This window comes from Podarcis raffonei, chromosome 8 (assembly GCF_027172205.1).
Source record: "Podarcis raffonei isolate rPodRaf1 chromosome 8, rPodRaf1.pri, whole genome shotgun sequence".
NCBI classification, from domain to species: domain Eukaryota; kingdom Metazoa; phylum Chordata; class Lepidosauria; order Squamata; family Lacertidae; genus Podarcis; species Podarcis raffonei.
The window spans coordinates 41,587,628-41,607,416 of NC_070609.1; the positions used below are offsets into that span (position 1 = coordinate 41,587,628).

General features: G+C 42.9%; 1 protein-coding gene across 1 annotated transcript in view; it reads right to left on the reverse strand.

Annotated features, from left to right (window-relative positions):
- Positions 1 to 19,789, reverse strand: part of CDYL2 (chromodomain Y like 2) — a 68,028-nt gene that overhangs the window by 18,925 nt on the left and 29,314 nt on the right. The window contains exon 2 of the mRNA XM_053399583.1: positions 5,449 to 6,043. Within this exon, the coding sequence (XP_053255558.1) occupies positions 5,449 to 6,043 (595 nt within the window). The remainder of the gene's footprint in view (positions 1 to 5,448; positions 6,044 to 19,789) is intronic.

Genomic DNA, 19,789 nt, shown 5'->3' on the forward strand with positions numbered 1-19,789 from the left:
CGTCTTCTCCTTCTGTTTGCAGCCTTCTTCAGGGTACTTAAAAGCCACAAAAATAGTTAACCTACAAGGCACACCCTTTCAAACTTAAGACGCGCTGTAGAATTTTATTAGCTGTGATATTAGCTGGACAAACATTGACTTCCTTAGGAGTAAAACTAGCATTGCAATTAAAGATTATCCCTGGAGTCTGTTGGTAAAAATAAAAAAAACAGAAGACTCAGTGTAAAGCTAAATGAAAAGGGCAATCTTTAGCAAACGGTGCAGAGAATTAGATCAATAGAGACGGAGAGAGAAAGGAAAATATAAGGGATTGCTTTTTGATTTTAATAATGCTGTCAAGAAACCTGACAAAAGAAGACAGCAAGCACCAATGGAGGATGATGGAATGCTCATGTGGGTTTGGTAAAACCGCAACAGATGTTCTCTGTGTTATCAAGGGCTTGGTTGATGTGGGCTGGGTGACTCTCCCACCCAGGGTAAGTGTTGACATCTGCTGGCTGATAGCAAGACACTGGGAGAGCTAGCTTGCCACTTGAACTAAGAGTTTCCAGTTGTAGCTTGACGGGAAACTATTTAATTTATCTACTCATTGTTTTTATTGCTACGTATTTTCCTCCTCAGAACAGAAGGTGGTATGCCTGATTCTCTCCCTTCCCCATTTCATCCACACAGAAACCTGGGTCATACAACCTGTGTTGCATTCCTCTTCACTGCCTTAAGAACATGTGAATGTAAGAAGAGACTGCTGGATGAGGCCACCGCCTAGTGACCACAAGTGAATAGAAAAATATATGGGTGGGAATGGAATATCATGGGGCTAGGGCAAGAGTATGCCACACTGCAGGTCCCATTTGTCCTACGTAAAGCACTTGAGGGTTTCTGTGTTGCTTTCTCTGTGGTGGGAACACCAGATTCTTGAGATGGGTTTCTCCTAATGCAAATAATCACTGTACTCCTGCTGAGCCAGCATGGTATAGAGGTTAGGTGTTGGACTACAACCTGGGAGACCAAGGTTCAAAGCCCCACTGGACCATGAAGCTCACTTGGACCAGTCACTCTCTCAGCCTATTCTACCTCACAGGATTGCTGGCGGGAGGAGAATCATGGACATTGCCTAGAGCTCCTCAGAGAAAAAGACATGATATAAATGCAATAAATGCAAAAATCATAAGCTAGAATTGCAACTGGCTTTCCACACCATCAGGGATATTGTACTTTCGCCCTGTGTTCACCCCAGGATGCTGTCTATGCCTGTGAGTGTGATGTGGCCCAATTCAGCTGAGGGACCACTTGAAGCTCAGTGAAGATTTAGTGTAAACTTTGCGGTGGGGGCTATTTTATCACCCTGTTGATTTTTTAATCAATATTTTAATTAGCACTGAAACACATCTACGGCTAAAATTGTGGTGATATATATATATATCAAAAAACGAAGATCATGGCCACTGGTCCCATCACCTCCTGGCAAATAGAAGGGGAAGAAATGGAGGCAGTGAGAGATTTTACTTTCTTGGGCTCCATGATCACTGCAGATGGTGACAGCAGCCACGAAATTAAAAGACGCCTGCTTCTTGGGAGAAGGGCAATGACAGGCCTAGACAGCATCTTGAGAAGTAGAGACGTCACCTTGCCAACAAAGGTCCGTATAGTTAAAGCCATGGTTTTCCCAGTAGTGATGTATGGAAGTGAGAGCTGGACCATAAAGAAGGCTGATTGCCGAAGAATTGATGCTTTTGAATTATGGTGCTGGAGAAGACTCTTGAGAGTCCCATGGACTGCAAGAAGATCAAACGCATCCATTCTTAAGGAAATCAGCCCTGAGTGCTCACTGGAAGGACAGATCGTGAAGCTGAGGCTCCAGTACTTTGGCCACCTCATGAGAAGAGAAGACTCCCTGGAGAAGACACTGATGCTGGGAAAGATGGAGGGCACAAAGAGAAGGGGACGACAGAGGATGAGATGGTTGGATAGTGTTCTCGAAGCCACAAACATGAGTCTGACCAAACTGCGGGAGGTAGTGGAGGACAGAGGTGCCTGGCGTGCTCTGGTCCATGGGGTCACGAAGAGTCGGACACGACTAAACGACTAAACAACAAAATATATATATATATAGTAAATGGAACACAGCTTAAATGGAAGAGTGTTATAGTGCTACAATGTGGGGCCCCCCCAGCTCTCTTGGATTCCAACTCCCATCAGCCTCAGCCAGCAAGGCCAAAGGTCAGGAATGATGGGAGTTGTAGTCCAGTAACATGGGGTACCCATGCTTTAATGATAATTTAATAAATGTTTTAAAAAGAACAACTCTTCCTAGTCACTGTCATTTTGGCAACAGCGTTGACAGAAAGGATTCCAATTTTTTTGAAAGGCCTTATACTGTAATGATTCTAATTTGATTACCATGATGGTTATAGTATCAACCACCCCACTCCCATTATTTTAACCTGTGGTCCACAGTCAGTTCTTCCTTTCCGCTGTTGCTTCTCTCCATCCCCCACTGCATTCTGACTGCCTCATCTCTGCTCTCTCAGCTTTGCTGCAGTGTGTGTATGTGTGTGTGTGCATGGTTGCCCAGCGCGAAACAACACTGGCTGGCATCTGAACCTCATAAGCAAAGACTTTGCAGAAGAGGCGAGCCCAAGGCTCAGAGATGTAGTGATAAAGGAATCCAGCTTCCTTTTGCTGCTGCTGCAGGTGACAGCGAGGGGAGTGTACGGGCTTAAATGAAGGCAGTGGTACAATATAGCAAGGCAGCGGGGCAGGGAGTGGCGTGGAAGTGGGGTACCTTCCATCCAAATACACTTTGTAAGGGTTTTGTCAGTCAGTGTGCCCAAAAGCCACACAGATATACATCTAGCTATCTCAGGGAAGGGCTTTGCACGCAGAAGGTCCCAGGTTTAATATGCTGGTGAGCTACTGCCAGTCGCTGTAAACAATACTGACTTAGATGGACAAGTGGCTTGACTTGGTATAAGGCAGCATCCTATGTTCTTATGTACTATATGTGAAAAATAATTTGAAAAAACAATAAAAACAACACACACCAACAAACGGGGAGGGGGAATGTCATCAACACAAGACACTCAAAACATCCCTTGGCAAAGCATTTTGCCTGGCTATTGAGCTTTGTGTAGGGATGGGTGAACCTGTCCATTTCTGTTTCTTTCTGTTCCTCATTTTCCAAGTCTTAAATTCAGTTCTCCACATTCCCACACCACACTTTTTTTTTTAAAAAAAGGCTTTGTGAAAATTCACCAGTATTTTAGTGTAAATTTTCCCCAATATGCACTTTTCTTTTTTTTTGCAAAGCGATCCCCCCTAATATAATGCATTCTGGCATCTTATTTTCAGCAACATATGCACACTTTACCTCAGTGTGCGGATTTTCTTACACATCATCTGGCCTGCCATTGCAAAATTTGGAGCAATGAAAATTTCGAAGGATGACTGTGTTTCTGTTTGTGTGTGGTTTGGGAAAGTGTGAATTAGGTTAAGTTTGCCTTGAAATGATAACTGAGTCAAACTCCTCCCCCATCCGTAGCCTTGAGTAGAGAAGCCTTGTTTGTCCTGACCCTATTTTCAAAATATGATGTGTCCGTTTTAATGTAGCCTGCTTTCAGAGAATTTTGCCATGAAGTATGGCATACATACATTTTTGGAAGGAAGGAAGGAAGGAAGGAAGACAGATGCAATGGGAAGAAACAGGAGGACCATATGAATATTCAGCCTCTAGGTCACTCTGTGCCCTAAAAAGGGCCTTGGCAAGGCAGTCTGAGGCATGAAGCAAGAAACTGCTTAGTCTGAAATGAAACTCCAGCAGAAGATTGCCCTGACCATTTCAAAACTTCTGCTGAGTGAGCACTACAAGCGTTAAAGACACAGAGAGATGGTGGATGATGAAAGACTCTACACACTGAATCTCACATATTGCATTGACATCCTTCGTTGGAACAGTGTGCTCAGCCCTGATCTCATAATCTCTGGAAGGATATAATAGAAAGACAAAAGGCTCAAGAAATGATTAGCAAAAATAGTTGGAGGTCAGAGAAGACTCCCATATAAGGAGGCTGTGAAGATAGCGAGATTGTGTGGCCTAGAGAAGAAAATTGAAGGGATTTAGGAATACTGCTTCTCACCTGTACATACAATGCAAAGGGACATAAATAGAACTAATTGGAAAATATAACAGTAATAAAAAGAGCATCATCATATATGAATGACATAGATTTCAAGAGCACCAGGCATTAGGACTGATGCTCATTAAGCTTCCCATTTTGCACATTTATGGACATGTCAAGGTGATCCCCAATGATAGTGGAAAATATTAAAATATTGTTTCAAGGCTCCTGGGTGTTCCAGGCTAGCTGAAAAATAGAAGCCTGAATTTATCGTTTTCATTGACTTTTATTTTTGTTGTGTTGGGTTACTTGTGCACCACTTAGAGATAATTATGTTTGAGTGCTATCTAAAGTATCAAAATATAAATAAATAGTTAAAATGCTGCTGCTTTAAATAGGGAAGACAGGATAAGGGGAAGTCTGACATATCTTCCAAAGGAAAGGGATAGAAAACATTGTCCATAGGACTGGATTAAGGTGATATCATACTGAAATATTTAGGTGGCAATGCTATACACCAGGGACTGCCAATGTGGCGCTTGCCAATTGCTGGACTACAGCTCCCAGCACCTTTGACCATTGGCCATTGTAATGGTTCTAGGGGTTGCTCGTGCGTAAGCCGGTGCTTATCTCCCTGGCTGGGTGCAAACACCTGGCTGGGTTGCCTAAGTGAACCTTTTCTGTCCAGACAGCCACTCACCTGTGGCTGACTCAATCGCTGGCAGAATCCGTCAGTGGGCGTTTCTTAAACTTCTTCCAGCAAAGAAGCTCTTTGACGCCTAGTCTCCTCCTACTCTCTCTGCGCAAAAGCCTTCTGCGCAAGGAGGGCGTGGGCAGCGGAGGACCCCTACTCTCCCTGCTGGTCCCCGGCAAGGAGTCATGGGACCGCCTCACCGCTTCCCCCATCTGCCCCCCTTCTCCACTCTTCCCCAAAAGATGGGCTGCTCCTCCCGATCCCTGGACACTCTCTGGAATCCCTCTGGCTTTTGCTCTCTCCCTCCGGCACTGATGGCAGTTCCCTGACAGCCATGCTCGGTGGGGCTGATGGGAGTTGTAGTCCAACAACCTGTGGCTTACTCTGCTATACAAACTAACCTGGGAGAAAGGCCTGCAAAATTCAGTGGGACATATTTTTGCATAGGAAAGCATAGGATTACACCGTGAAGCAATGTATTAATAACATGTAGATTTTTCTGCCTGCATTTATGCTAGCATGTCAATATTGTAATATGCTACATATGCAGACATATAACATATCTAATACACATGGCATGATTTTGTGCAAATAAAATAATAATGATAATTAATGCTTAAAACAAACATCACCTACCAATTCCATTCATGACGGGTGGCTCATTATTCACATCCAACACTCCAGGCAAATCAGGTTCTGCTTCATGTTCATTTAAATCCAAGTCTGGCTTTGGGGGGCCGTTCCCAAAATGTCTAGAATCCTTTTCATAACTGGCATCTCCATTCTGTAAGCCGTTGTGTGGCTTTTTCAATGGCATAATCTGCAAGCCGCTGGGAGTAGTCCGGTAAGAGACTGTTTTAGCAGCCCTGTCTCCTGAAGGTGCTGGCTTGGCCGCGTAACCCTTTTTTTGCTTTTGAAATGAGGGGGCCATGCGCTTCCGTTTATGGGGCAGCCCTTTGCTCTTCCCAGAGTCAGATGGCCTATGTGGTATTTTGTCGAGGGACGACGCTCTGCTCTCACGTAAAAATTTTGGCGTGCTGGCTTGTTTCCCGTGCTTTGTTCGCTTTTCTCGCGTGACATGCAGTCCGTTGAATTCATCGATAAATTCCTCACAGTGCAACAAGTGATGTTCTGGCTCCCAGGTGTCTTCATTGCTCCCGTAACCTTTCCACCGTATAAGATATTCCCATTTACCCTTTTTGTTTTTCCTTTTGTCTACGATCCTCTCAACCTAAGTGGAGAAAAAAAAAAAAGGTAAGCTGGAACAAGGGAACATGGGATCAGTGCCTGCCTGCTGAGCTGCTGGGTCATAAAGTGCCTCTTGAGTGCAGCCTAGAGGATGAGTGACCCAATGCCCCATTAGCCACACTGCCCTGGGCCAGCAGGAGAGGTGCGAATCCATCTCCAAACAAGGTGGGACTGGGGTGCGGAGGAGAAAATGAGTGGTGGGGGAAGAGTCTGAGCGTATAAATCTAATAAATAAAATAATAATAAAAAATAATTTAGCTGATCTGATCGGGGAAGTCAAGGGCAATGAGAGCAGCTGGGTCAAATGGGAAGGGGAGGAGGAAATCAAACTTCAGTTCAGAAGTCACTCAGGGACACTGCCCAGGAGGGATTGGAAGGAAGGCTCGGGGTGAGGAAAGGTGTGTTGGGCAGCAGCCCTGAGAGAGGGAAAGTAGCTGCTTTGGCGGTGCACATGAATATCTCACTCTCCTTGCCATGCAGCCTATGTAGTAAAGTGATGTGCTCCTCACTTTGCACAATTTCACCTATCCATGCAGCAACACAGCTCCCACGTAAGTGGGAGGGTCCCTGTAAATTATTCTAGCCACAGATAATAACATGATAATGTTTCTTTTTGTAAAATACAAGTAACTAATTTAGATGAATGAAAAAGAAAACTGCATTTTGAAAAGCTGTTCTATTATGAAAGTATTCAATAGCTATCAATAAATTTATTCCAACTCTGTATTTCTTTCCTGTGACATATGAAAATATGAGAAAAGTAGTCCTAGCCAAGTAAGTCCTACTGAATTCAATGGGCCTCAGTCCCATGCAAGTGAAGTTAGGATTGCGCCCTTAGAATTGTATCCAACCAAGTCCTTCCGACAGTAGACTCATTACAATTAATGTACCTAAGCAGGTCATGTCCATTAACTCAGTGGGTCAACTCTGAGTAGGACTAGCACTGGATTCTACCTTCAACCTTCTATCACCTAATAAAATGAAATGGCTGCTATCTAAAACACCCAACCAAGTTATACATTTTATATACTGACTGCAATCCCTTTAACAGATGCCCTATTTTTGCCCATGAAACCGACTTTAGTAGAACATATGATTCCGCTGTCACAGTGTGACAGGATCTAATCTTAGAAACTCTACAGTGGGCTCTCTCTGGGCAATAAAGGGCAAAAAAGCAACACAGAAATTCTACAGTATTCAAAGAGAATTTCTGAAATGAGAGCACGTTGTCATTCAACCCAACGGCCATCTCTCTTATGAAAAGCTAAACAGTGTATTCTGAGAGAGTGCACTTAATGGATCGCATTCTTTCCCTGCCTTAGAAAGAGGAATCCTGTACTGACTGTGCCTGTGTTTTTAGCCCGTCTGTCATCCAGCTTAAATGTATGTTAAGCAGTGTTCTAATGATCACTGACTTTAATTTTATGCATTTCATTGCCATTCAATACTCACCTTACAATTTTCTCCTTCACAGAACTGCCAAAGCTTTCCTTTATGCAGCTGACAAAATGATGCCACATTAAATGTGCAATGCCCCATCTGCACTATACAGTGGTACCTCGGGTTACATACGCTTCAGGTTACATACACTTCAGGTTACAGACTCCGCTAACCCAGAAATAGTGCTTCAGGTTAAGAACTTTGCTTCAGGATGAGAATAGAAATCGTGCTCTGGCAGCGTGGCAGCAGCAGGAGGCCCCATTAGCTAAAGTGGTGCTTCAGGTTAAGAACAGTTTCAGGTTAAGGGGACTTCCGGGTTGGCGCCATTGTTTAATGGCGGATTCCCTCCGAGCTCCGGAGGGAATCGGCTCCGTAGCGTCTGGGTCTGGCCGCTGCGGCGAAGCGGAGACCCTTAAAATCACAGGCGCGGATGCCTGTGAACACAGAGACTCGGCGGGCACCATTTGCGCCCCCCCAATCCGCGACGGAGCCTTTTCAAAGGCTTCGGAACGGAGGCAGGGTGAGGCGTGGTGCTGAGAGTACTCCCTCGCCTACGGAGTGAAGCCGCAAGCCATTGACAGAGAGCGCCAACTTCTTCTAAGATCGATTGGATTCTAAAACATCAACCCGTGAGTAATACGGAGATCGGAACTTTAAAAAATTTCTTATCTTGGATTTGGAACGAGCGGGAAGGGGCTAAAAAGGAAGTCCACCCCCCCCCTCTTTGTAAACAATTTAAAGCAAAGGACTGGGCAGCTAAGGTCGAGAGAATCTGTTTCTTGTTTTTTTTTTTTTTAACAAAAGATTCTAACCTCACGGTCTTGACATTATAAGAAGATATTCTGGAGGATAAAAAGAATTTTGGGAGCTGAAATTACACCCCCCCCTAGACCCGGGAACGTCCTACGAGAAAGCCTGTTGTATGGAAGATTTTGACAGCTGTCAAGTGAGCTGCTAGTCAGCTAGTTGTCAGCTGGAAAAAGAGAACATTGTTTCTGCTGTTTTTGCTGGTCTATTCGGTACAACTTGTTGAAAATAAGGAGGGTTGATACAAAATAACTGGACTTTTGGTTTTGAGCTGAAAGGAATATCAAGGAATTAAAACCCCCCCTAGAGGGGTAACAAGGATACTACATTACAAAAATGGCTGGAGTGTGTAAATTCCAAGCAGAATTGGACAGAGCACTTGTTCTCTTGGGAAACTTGCAAGATGAATACGATGCTTTGTCTACAGAGGTATCGCTACTACACTGGACAGTAAACAACAGTTTGGAGTCTGATAAGGACTTGAAACAGGAAGCCTATTTAACTGAACAAATAAATGAAACTGAAAGCGTAGACACGATGGAGCAATATGTTGTTTTTGAAGAAAATGAAGGAGGAGCTGGAGGTTTGCAGGAGTCAAAGGAGAGCTACAATATGAGGCCTGACATGATGATAAAAAAGGACAATAAAAATTGGATGCGGAAAGCCTGGTCTGATTGGGAGTCTGGAAAATGGAGAGATCCCCTTTGGAGGAGATCTGAAGACCTGAGGATTACAAATTTATTGAAGGTGGAAGCTGGAGCTGTGGGGACATTTGGATCTGAAAGAAATTTGAAACAAGAGTTGGATTACCCCATAGGCTTTGCTTTTAAGTACGGAGGACTGGCTAGAAGCAACATGGATTCTGTTGGGCCGGAGCCCCTCCGAGACCTGGGGCTTAACATTAAGGTCTATCAAAGAGACCGGCAGAAAGGAACTGAGAGAGATACAAGGGCCTCGGACGTGAGATCTCCAGGCTAAATAAATAATATAAAGACTGATGGATTTGGTTGGGGACTGGAACCGGGAGAAGGGTGGGTGGAGGTTGGGAATCCAAAGGGTACATAAGGATAATTTGCTTTGTTTTGTTTGTTTTATATTTTGTTAGTGGTAAGGAAATTGGGTAAACCGTGGAAGGGAAACTTTGGTCGACTTTAGGAAAAAGGTCTAAGAATAATGAATGAGGTATAAGTATTGATGTGTAATTTTAATAAGGTGAAATTGGTTTTTTCTTTCTTAAATTAATTGAAAATAAGGCTGTTAAAAATAAATTGAGGAAATGGAAAAAAGAAGTAAAGTAAAATAATAGTATGTCAGAATAAATGTTTAAGTTAAGGTGAAGAAATAAGTTAAGGACTTGCTGAATTGACAATTTAAATTGGAATACAAGAAGGGGTGGTGTGAGGAGGTCTGAGAAATAAGGTTGAGGAAAATAAGTATCAGAAACTTTATGTGTTTTTTCTATTTTTCTGTTTAGTTTTGAATATGTATTTTTGTGTTGTTTTTATTTTGTTTATTCTTTGTTTTAGTTTGTTGTGTGTTTCTTGAAAATACCAATAAATATTTTTTAAAAAAAAAGAACAGTTTCAGGTTAAGTACGGACCTCCGGAACGAATTAAGTACTTAACCCGAGGTAACACTGTACATTTATTGCTGTACTATGCCGCTTTACATAGTCATGGTTTTCCAAAGCATCCTGGGAACCGTAGATTGTTAAGGGTGCTGAGAGTTGTCAGGAGACCCCTATTCTCCCCACAGAATGGTTTAAAAACCTCTTTGCAAGGAATTGTAGCTCTGTGAGGGGAATAGGGGTCTCCTAATAACACTCAGCACCTTGAACAACCTACAGTTCCCAGGATGCTTTGCAGGAAGCCACGCCTGTTTAAAGTGCTATGAATCAGTTTTAAGTGTGTAGTGCAGATGGGGACTAACACACCACAAAACTCCATTGTTTTTGCTGCAACAGCAGAGACAAGGCTACCCTTCTTGGAAATATTGTGACAGTCACAATAGGCAAGGCTCTTCCTATGTTTGTATGCTTAATACTCTACTGTATTTCAATATTCCACTTTTTGTGCTGGTTTTTATTGTAATGGGGTGTTTCGTATTTTTATCTTTTGTTGGCAGGTAGGAGTTGGAGTTTTTTTGACTGGACTGTAAACTGCTTTGTGGAGGAATTTCTTCAAAAAGTGGAGCATAAATTTTCAAAGAAATAAGTAAATGAAAATAGACATGATGCCTGTTCCTGACAGCAAAGGTAAAGAGGTAAAGGTAAAGGACCCCTGGACGGTTAAGTCCAGTCAAAGGTGACTATGGGGTTGCGGCGCTCATCTCGCTTTCAGGCCAAGGGAGCCGACGTTTGTCCACAGACAGCTTTCCAGTTCATGTGGCCAGCATGACTTAACCACTTCTGGCACAGTGGAACACTGTGACGGAAACCAGAGCGCACGGAAACGCCGTTTACTTTCCTGCCACAACAGTACCTATTTATCTACTTGATTGGCGTGCTTTCGAACTGCTAGGGAGGCAGGAGCTGGGACAGAGCAACAGGAGCTCACCCTGTTGTGTGGATTCAAACCGCCAACCTTCTGAGCAGCAAGCCCAAGAGGCTCAGTGGTTTAGACTACAACGCCACCCGCATCCCTCTCCTGACAGCAAAAGCATGCTTTCGCCATGATGTCTGGACGAATCCAGTTTGCATGGTTGTGTGAATGTGGCCAGAGGAAGTTGTCTTCAGTCCTGTGCCTTAAATGATGCAGGCAGCTGCAAAATGTCTAACAGCCTCACTGAGGTGGGTATAAAAGTGATTCCACCCTGTCCTTTATGGCTATGAGAGAAAGTGCCTGAATACCTAGAAGTTAAGAACACACTGCTGCTTGTGCAATTCAATGATTAACCAAGTATAACAACCACAACACAGTTCCTGAATGCATCCTCCTTGAAAGTCTTTCTTATAAAAAGTGAAAAATAAAACAACATATGCCCAGATGTGTACAAGGTGGCTGGAAATTTTAACTCAGCTAGTCATCGACAGATGACTAGGCCAGAGTTTAAAGTCTGCCCACTTCTGTAGCTTAACACCATTTTTGTAGTTTGATGTTAGTGCATTTTAATTTTGTCCATTTCTCTGTGGAATTTAATTTTTTTAAGAGAGCCAGACTGTAATGCTTGCATATTCTGCAAAAAATAAGAAAAATACAAAACATATTTAAAATATTGGAAGGATGTGGGAAGCAAGCAAGCCTTTCATGCTTCTAGAGAAATCCACTCCCCGCCCCACCATTTAACCCAGTCATGTGTGGTCATCACCAAAACTTGGCAAATATGAAACTGCCCATGCTCGTAAATTCCCTTTGAGGACTCCACTTCAGAGTTTTGTGTTGAGGAAGTATGTGTTAGTTACAGACGGCAGTGGTGACTAATAGAGATTTATCTCTGCTGTCAAAAACTGAGGCTGGCATATCAAAGGACTGTCAAGAGCCAAGCCCAGGATCCTGAATCCACTGGATTTTGTTTCTTTTCTCTTTAAGTTTTACTTATTTTTAGTCATGGTTGGATATGATTTAGGCTTCTTCCAATATATGTAAGGCATATCTGTTTTATTTTTAAGATAAGGTAAGGTAAGGTAACCCCTGACCATTAGGTCCAGTCGTGACCGACTCTGGGGTTGCGGCGCTCATCTCGCTTTATTGGCCGAGGGAGCTGGCGTACAGCTTCCGGGTCATGTGGCCAGCATGACTAAGCCGCTTCTGGCGAACCAGAGCAGTGCACGGAAATGACGTTTACCTTCCCGCCAGAGCGGTACCTATTTATCTACTTGCACTTTGACGTGCTTTTGAACTGCTAGGTTGGCAGGAGCAGGGACCGAGCAACAGGAGCTCACCCCATCGCAGGGATTCAAACCGCTGACCTTCTGATCGACAAGTCCTAGGCTCTGTGGTTTAACCCACCTACATAAAATAGAGTCATTTTCTTGGCCTGTTTTAATGTTCTACTGTCAAAAGATTTTAGATGGCAGATTTTCTGCTTGTGTAACCTAGAGGTGGCCAACATGGAGCTCTTCAAATACTGCTGGACTACAACTCCCATCATCCTTGACAATTGACCACACTGACTGAGACTAAGGGGAGTTGTGGTCCAGCAACTGAAGGGTACCACACTGGCTACCCCGGTCATGCGGTTGCCCTGGGCACAAAATTTCCTTGAGGCTAGGAAAAACAATTACACATATAATAATTACATGTTTTAATAGAACTTCATTAAGATCTGCGTATATAGTTATAATGCATGGTATAATCCTGGTATGCATTTTAATTAATGCATTTTAATTAAATGACTTGCTGTAACACCATACCTTTTTCTGTACTCACAGACCCTAACTGCACATGCCTATTTTCACCACAGGGTCATAATGTCCAACCAGTATGGGATTGTGCCTCCTTGCCTGAGCCCAGGGACCATTTGCCCAGCTTAGGGAAGGAGGCACAGTGCTCTGAGAGGGCCTGAAAGCCCTCCTGTCTCCTTCTCCGCCAAAAATTGCTGGTACTGCATACCGTTGTGTACTGCCAGAAAAAAAGCACTGCTCACATGGAGTATCTTCCATGATGTGAACAATAAATTTATTATCAAACAGTTCACATACTATCTGAATGTTCTAATAGCCCTGCTATGATTGCTAGTTCTCAGCTTGTCATTTAAATAATAATGATTGGTTATAATGGAAGCTGTGATTTCATATTTTCTATTCCATCTTATTGATGGGTTGACAGTAATAAAAACCTGGCTGACTCTTCCTTCTAGGATTGCTATGAGTGAGCATTAAAACCTTATCTGTGTGGGTCAAGAGTGGGAAACCTCAGGCTCAAGGGCCAAGAGCTGTCCTCTGGCCCTCAGGACTCTCTGTAGCCCATTCCTAGAGACAACTTCTTCATTGGTCCTTGTCCATCCCTTCCCTGAATGCTTCATTGAATCAATGCCTCTTTCCTACTTGGAGAGAGAGTTGTACACATGTACAGAAATCTCTGATGTTTGCATGGGTGCAATGCAGCCTAGTGTAGAAAGATAAGAGTCATTTTGGATTCACAGCTGTCCATGGAGATGCAGGTCAATTCTGTGTCCAGGGCAGCTGTCTGCCAGCTCCATCTGGTATGCAGGCTGAGACCCTACCTGCCCGCGGACTGTCTCGCCAGTGGTGCATGCTTTAGTTATCTCCCACTTGGACTACTGCAATGCGCTCTATGTGGGGCTACCGTTGAAGGTGACCCGGAAACTACAACTAATCCAGAATGTGGCAGCTAGACTGGTGACTGAGAGTGGCTGCCAAGACCATATAACACTGGTCCTGGAAGACCTACATTGGCTCCCAGTACGTTTCCGAGAACAATTCACAGTGTTGGTGTTGACCTTTAAAGCCCTAAACGGCCTCGGCCCAGTGTACCTGAAGTGTACCTCCACCACCATTGTTCAGCTCTGACACGGAGGCCCAGCTCCTAAGGCCTTCTGGCGGTTCCCTCACCTCACTGCGAGAAGTTCTTACTGTCAGGAAGTTCTTCCTAATGTTTAGGTGGAATCTTCTTTCTTGTAGTTTGGATCCATTGCTCCGTGTCCGCTTCTCTGGAGCAGCAGAAAACAACCTTTCTCCCTCCTCTATGTGACATCCTTTTATATATTTGAACATGGCTATCATATCACCCCTTAACCTCCTCTTCTCCAGGCTAAACATGCCCAGCTCCCTTAGCCGTTCCTCATAAGGAATCGTTTCCAGGCCTTTGACCATTTTAGTTGCCCTCCTCTGGACACGTTCCAGTTTGTCAGTGTCCTTCTTGAACTGTGGTGCCCAGAACTGGACACAGTACTCCAGGTGAGGTCTGACCAGAGCAGAATACAGTGGCACTATTACTTCCCTTGATCTAGATGCTATACTCCTATTGATGCAGCCCAGAATTGCATTGGCTTTTTTAGCTGCCACGTCACACTGTTGGCTCATGTCAAGTTTGTGGTCAACCAAGACTCCTAGATCCTTTTCACATGTACTGCTCTCAAGCCAGATGTCACCCATCTTGTATTTGTGCCTCTCAATTTTTTTGCCCAAGTGCAATACTTTACATTTCTCCCTGTTAAAATTCATCTTGTTTGTTTTGGCCCAGTTCTCTAATCTGTCAAGGTTGTTTTGAAGTGTGATCCTGTCCTCTGGGGTGTTAGCCACCCCTCCCAGTTTGGTGTCATCTGCAAATTTGATCAGGATGCCCTTGAGTCCATCATCCAAGTCGTTGATAAAGATGCTGAATAAGACCGGGCCCAAGACAGAACCCCGTGGCACCCCACTAGTCACTCTTCTCCAGGATGAAGAGGAACCATTGATGAGCACCCTTTGGGTTCGGTCAGTCAGCCAGTTACAAATCCACTGAGTGGTAGCATAGTCAAGACCGCATTTTACCAGCTTCTTTACAAGAATATCATGAGGCACCTTGTCAAATGCCTTGCTGAAATCAAGGTAGGCTACATCCACTGCGTTCCCTTCATCTACCATGGTTGTAATTCTGTCAAAAAACGAGATCAGGTTAGTCTGACATGACGTATTTTTCAGAAATCCATGCTGACTATTGGTGATCTGGGATATAAATAATAAAATTATTATTATTATTATTAGTCCCACAGTTGCTACACTGACTTTTGCATCTGGTCGCATCCACGCTTATTATGCGGCCCCTAGATGACTGACCCCTGCAAGAGTATGTGGCCCTCAGGCTTAAAAAGATGCTCTATCCTTGATGCAGGCTTATGCAACATCATGGCGGGCAGGTGAGTGTTTTCAGCTACCCCACCCCTTGCCTTTGGAAGCCTTGCAAAGGATGCTGGGCAAAATGGAAGGGGTGTTTCCAGGACTAAGGTGAAACTGAGAAACTCCCTAGTTATTTTTGCTATTGGATGCTGCTTGTTGTTTAAGTACAGTATTCTTGTTATATTTATAATAATGAAATGTGGGGTTTTTTGTATGTTATTATGTTTGCTTTTGTTTTGCTATTTAATTATGAAACTGTTATTATGCTATTGTTTTGCAATGTTAGGAATTGTTTTTGTAGTGTTTTGGTTGAAACGTATTCCTATTTCCTTTGTTGTAAGCTGCTTTGAGTATGTTTTTTTTGTCTGGAAAAGTGCAAACAAATAAAATGAATGAATGAATGCACATGGATATACAACCACTGCTGCACAGAGCAGTGCCACTGAAACTCAGTATTACTGACTAAAAGCAGTAGCTCCCACAATGCAGGATTGCTGAATGAACAAGTGCCAAGCCCGCCATGTATGGGGTTCAATGAAAATATCATAATACAGCCTGAGAACATGATTATCATCAAGAGATGAACCTAACCCTTTTCTTCATAGTGCACTCCAATGATCAACCCATAATTATCTTCGAAGAAGAAGTTTCATTTCCACTATTCCAGCTTTGAAAATCTGCGAGTATTTTGCTACTTTCATAGTCTGGCAATAACCTCCTTTTACGTTCTACAGCATCTCAAAGTACATTTGAGGGAGTTTCTGCTAATAAGAAAAAATGTATTATCTGGCTACTAGAGATTAATCAAAATATATTTTCAATTCTGAAAAGGAAGAAACTAGTCATTTAGTTTTCCATTCCCCCATCCATTCTCCTTTCAGTTGGAACTGACACATACAAACCAAATCATTATTATATTCCCCATTTTTGTTAATTGAAATTGGAGAATGCATACAATTTCCTTTTCCTTTCATCTCTGCTGCACCTAAAGCAGTCTCACAGTGATGTGAAAACACTTCTTTTGTTCTTAGCATGCTATGTCTTAACTTGTAAATATGGCTGACTCAGCATGTAACACAGGAAACAGCCACTTATAATTCCACTGGCGCATAAGACAAAATCATGGTGCAGCATGACATGGTACCATTTAGATATTTTGGTACCACCATGTGATAAAGGAAACCAAGCCTTACGAGGAACCATTGAAGGAGCTGGTTTTAGCCTAAAGAAGAGAAGAGTGAGATTTGATATGAAAGCCATCTTCAAATATCTGGAGGGCTGTCCCATGGAATATTGAGCAAGCTTGTTTTCTGCTGCTCCAGAGGGTATAGGATCGGAACAAACTGATTCAAATTACAAGAAAGAAGATTCTGACTAACCATTAGGAGTAAGTTTCTGATGGTAAGAGCTATTCAACACTGGAATGGACTACCTTGGAAAGGGGTGGATTTTCTTTCATTGGGTTTTTTTTTAAACAGAGGTTGGATGGCCATTTGTCAGGCATTCTTTGGCTGTGATTCCTGCATTGCAGGGGGTTTGATTAGATGACCCTTGGTGTCCCTTCTACAGGAAGAGTCATTTAAAAGAGGCCCCGTGGAACATGTGTACTCTGTATCCACAAGGCCTCTTTTAAAGGACTCACCCTGTAACTCTACACTTCTATGGTTCTATTATTGATGTCTGCCTATTGGTCATAATGGTTGGAGTTGGTAGGAGCTGTAGTTCAAAACATCTGCAGGGTACTATGTTGGCTATCCCTGCACTCCGTAAATGAACAAAAGTCTGCTGTTGGCTCCCATATTTCCCTTATTCCTCTTCTCCTCTGTAAAGAGACTGAAAGCATCCAGTCTAGTTAATCCATATGTTGCTAGGCTCCAACTTTCATTATCCCCAGCCAGGCTGAGGTGATCAGAGTTTAACAGTTAGGTATCAGGCCAGTATACAAAATAAGACCAAAATAAATGGAACCATGAACTAAAATCCATAATGTATAGTCAAAGCAATTTTAAGAAGCAGTGAAACACAACAGGGCAGACAAAACATCTATAATGTCTACACAAACAGAAATGTTTTGACTTGGTGCTGAGAAGACAGCAAAGTTGGCACTACGCTGTCCTTGTACAAAACTGTATAACTATTTGAGCCTGACCTTCCTTTTTGGATAATCTTCTGGGGGCCACATGCCAGTGGTGGGGAGGGCCAAAGTGGACAGGGCATCAAATGCCAATTTTATCTTTCCACAGTAGGCTAGTTTCTACACACTCATTCTCCCTTCCATCCAGGGAAGCAAGAGAATGCCAGAGAGCAAGGAAACATTCTAGTCAGGCAAGAACATCCAAGGAAGGCACAGAGAAGAGTTGGTGAGGGCTGAGGGGAAAGTCCCTGGGTCACATCTGGCCTGAGATTCCCCACCCCAGTTCTACAGGGAGGATGTTCTACAACTGTGATGCCCTATGAGGAAACTGTGTGATTTGATGCAGAAAATCATTCTGTGGTGACTCTTCCCACCATCATCAGTAGCTCAATTTCTCCCTAATGCTCGGCTTTGATGTGTTGGCATTCCAATTCTGTCCACTGGGGTATTTTCCCTCCTTTATACTGGTGCAGCCGATTTCTCATTTAAAGGAGGAAAAAACTTTAACAAATTTTTTTTAAAAAAAATATGCAGCTCTAAGTTCAAGTGCAAAGCACGCATAACCCAAGACTCCCAAAATAAGCCTCATAGTCATGCTTAATTTAATAGAGAGTTTGTTACCCTGAAAACGCACACACTTGTCTCCCAGTACAAACAGTTATTTAAAGGAAGGAAGTTCACCAGGCTTATGCTGAACCGTTTCGGAAGACTTAATATTCTGGAAATGCTCCTTATTTACACTTTGCTCACCTTGTGGAAATGAGGAGACTTAATTTATTAATGAGGTTTAAATTTGCAAAGCTCTTCCTGAGTCCTTGTTGAAAGGAACTTAACAAGGCTTGGAAGGTTAGGATTTTATTTAACATGGCATCATATGTAATGCTACACATACATTATTTCTCCCTGCCTCTTCCAGAGGACTAATTTGGATCATGGGGAATGTAAGTAAACATTTCTCAGCTCGTGGAGCTTTACTCATTTGCATCTCTTGAGTCATTTAAAAGTATCCAAATATATTTGCTCTGTTGGTTTTGGACACGTCAGTGAGGTCCTGCAGGGAACCGGCTGGTGTGTCCAAACTTGCAGAAAGCAGGATTGAACTTTCCACACATCAAGCAATGCACGGGGAGTTCAATTCTGCTTGGGCAATACCTTTTCATCCCTATGGGCCAACTTTGATAGGGGTTGGGACAATCTACCTGATATTATGTCATCATATGATTGACAGGTGGGTTGGTTCACACGAGGAGAGAAAGATATGGCCCATTGGACCAAAAAGGTCCCTACTCCTGGTATATAGAATGCCAATCTAACATGCTTGTTCAACTAAGTTTGTTGCTGTCAAGTCTATCAGATAGCATCAGGCCTCACAAAATGGTTTGAACCATTCTTGATTTTTCGTCTGTTACTATTTATTTGCAGGTTTATAAGCTTCTCCACAACCAAAAGTTACTGAAGTGCTGTACAATAAAATAAAACAAGATAAAATATAAAATGCAGGGAAACTAAAGGGAACAAAACCATTTCAACAATTTTACAGTTATTGTTACATTAAATGCATGGGCCACATTTCAGGGAAAGCCTTCTGAATTTTAAAATGCTAGGCGCTTCTCTGATTTCAGTTACTATACAGATATATAAAATCAATATTCACCTTCCCGTAAAAATAGATAAACTGGTACGATGCTTAAAAAATTGCGAGCATTATTCATGAGTTCTCTGAATGAGTGTAGGCATAAAGTATGTAGGAATAGCAGGCACAGACATGCTGACCCAACCCTCAGTGTCCTCATCCATGGCTGCTCCACCCTGACCTTCCTGCATTGAGAGGAATGGTCTGAATGCGGCTTCTCAGTCTCTTCAGCTGAAGTCTTCCCACTATTAGGAATCCTGCTGATGGTCAGTGTAGACAATACTGAACCAGATGGACCAATAGTCTGACAGTATATGATAAAGGTGTTCACTGATCTCAATATTCTAATCTGGAGCCAAATTTAGTCTGAAGCACTGTGTAGGCTGTCTGCTTTGCTTTAGGTCCAAATTTTGACTGGGAAAAAATGAAGTGTTGTTTCTTCCCCAATTCTCTACTATGGGTAAAACTAATGATACCTATAACTTTTCTTCTTTTTGACAGAATTGGATGACATTTGCATGCATAGTAGCTCCTCAGGGTGAATAAAGCCTGCCAAATTATAGAAAACAGGTCTAGGGATTTTGTGCTGGGCACCTTTAAAGATTTTTTTTTTAAATGAACCATTTATAACTTTTTTGGCAGAATCAGCTGGAATTTATAGACATTCCCCTTTTGAGGGGAATCCAGCCAAATTTCAGAAAGATAGCTGCTGTGGTTTTCCTGCACATTTTGGGGTAGTTAAAAAAGGAGTTACTTAATATCTCCTATTGTTTTCTGTATGGAAATGACATACAGTGGTACCTCGGGTTAAGTACTTAATTCGTTCTGGAGGTTGTTCTTAACCTGAAACTGTTCTTAACCTGAAGCACCACTTTAGCTAATGGGGCCTCCTCCTGCTGCTGCTGCCATGCCACCGGAGCACGATTTCTGTTCTCAT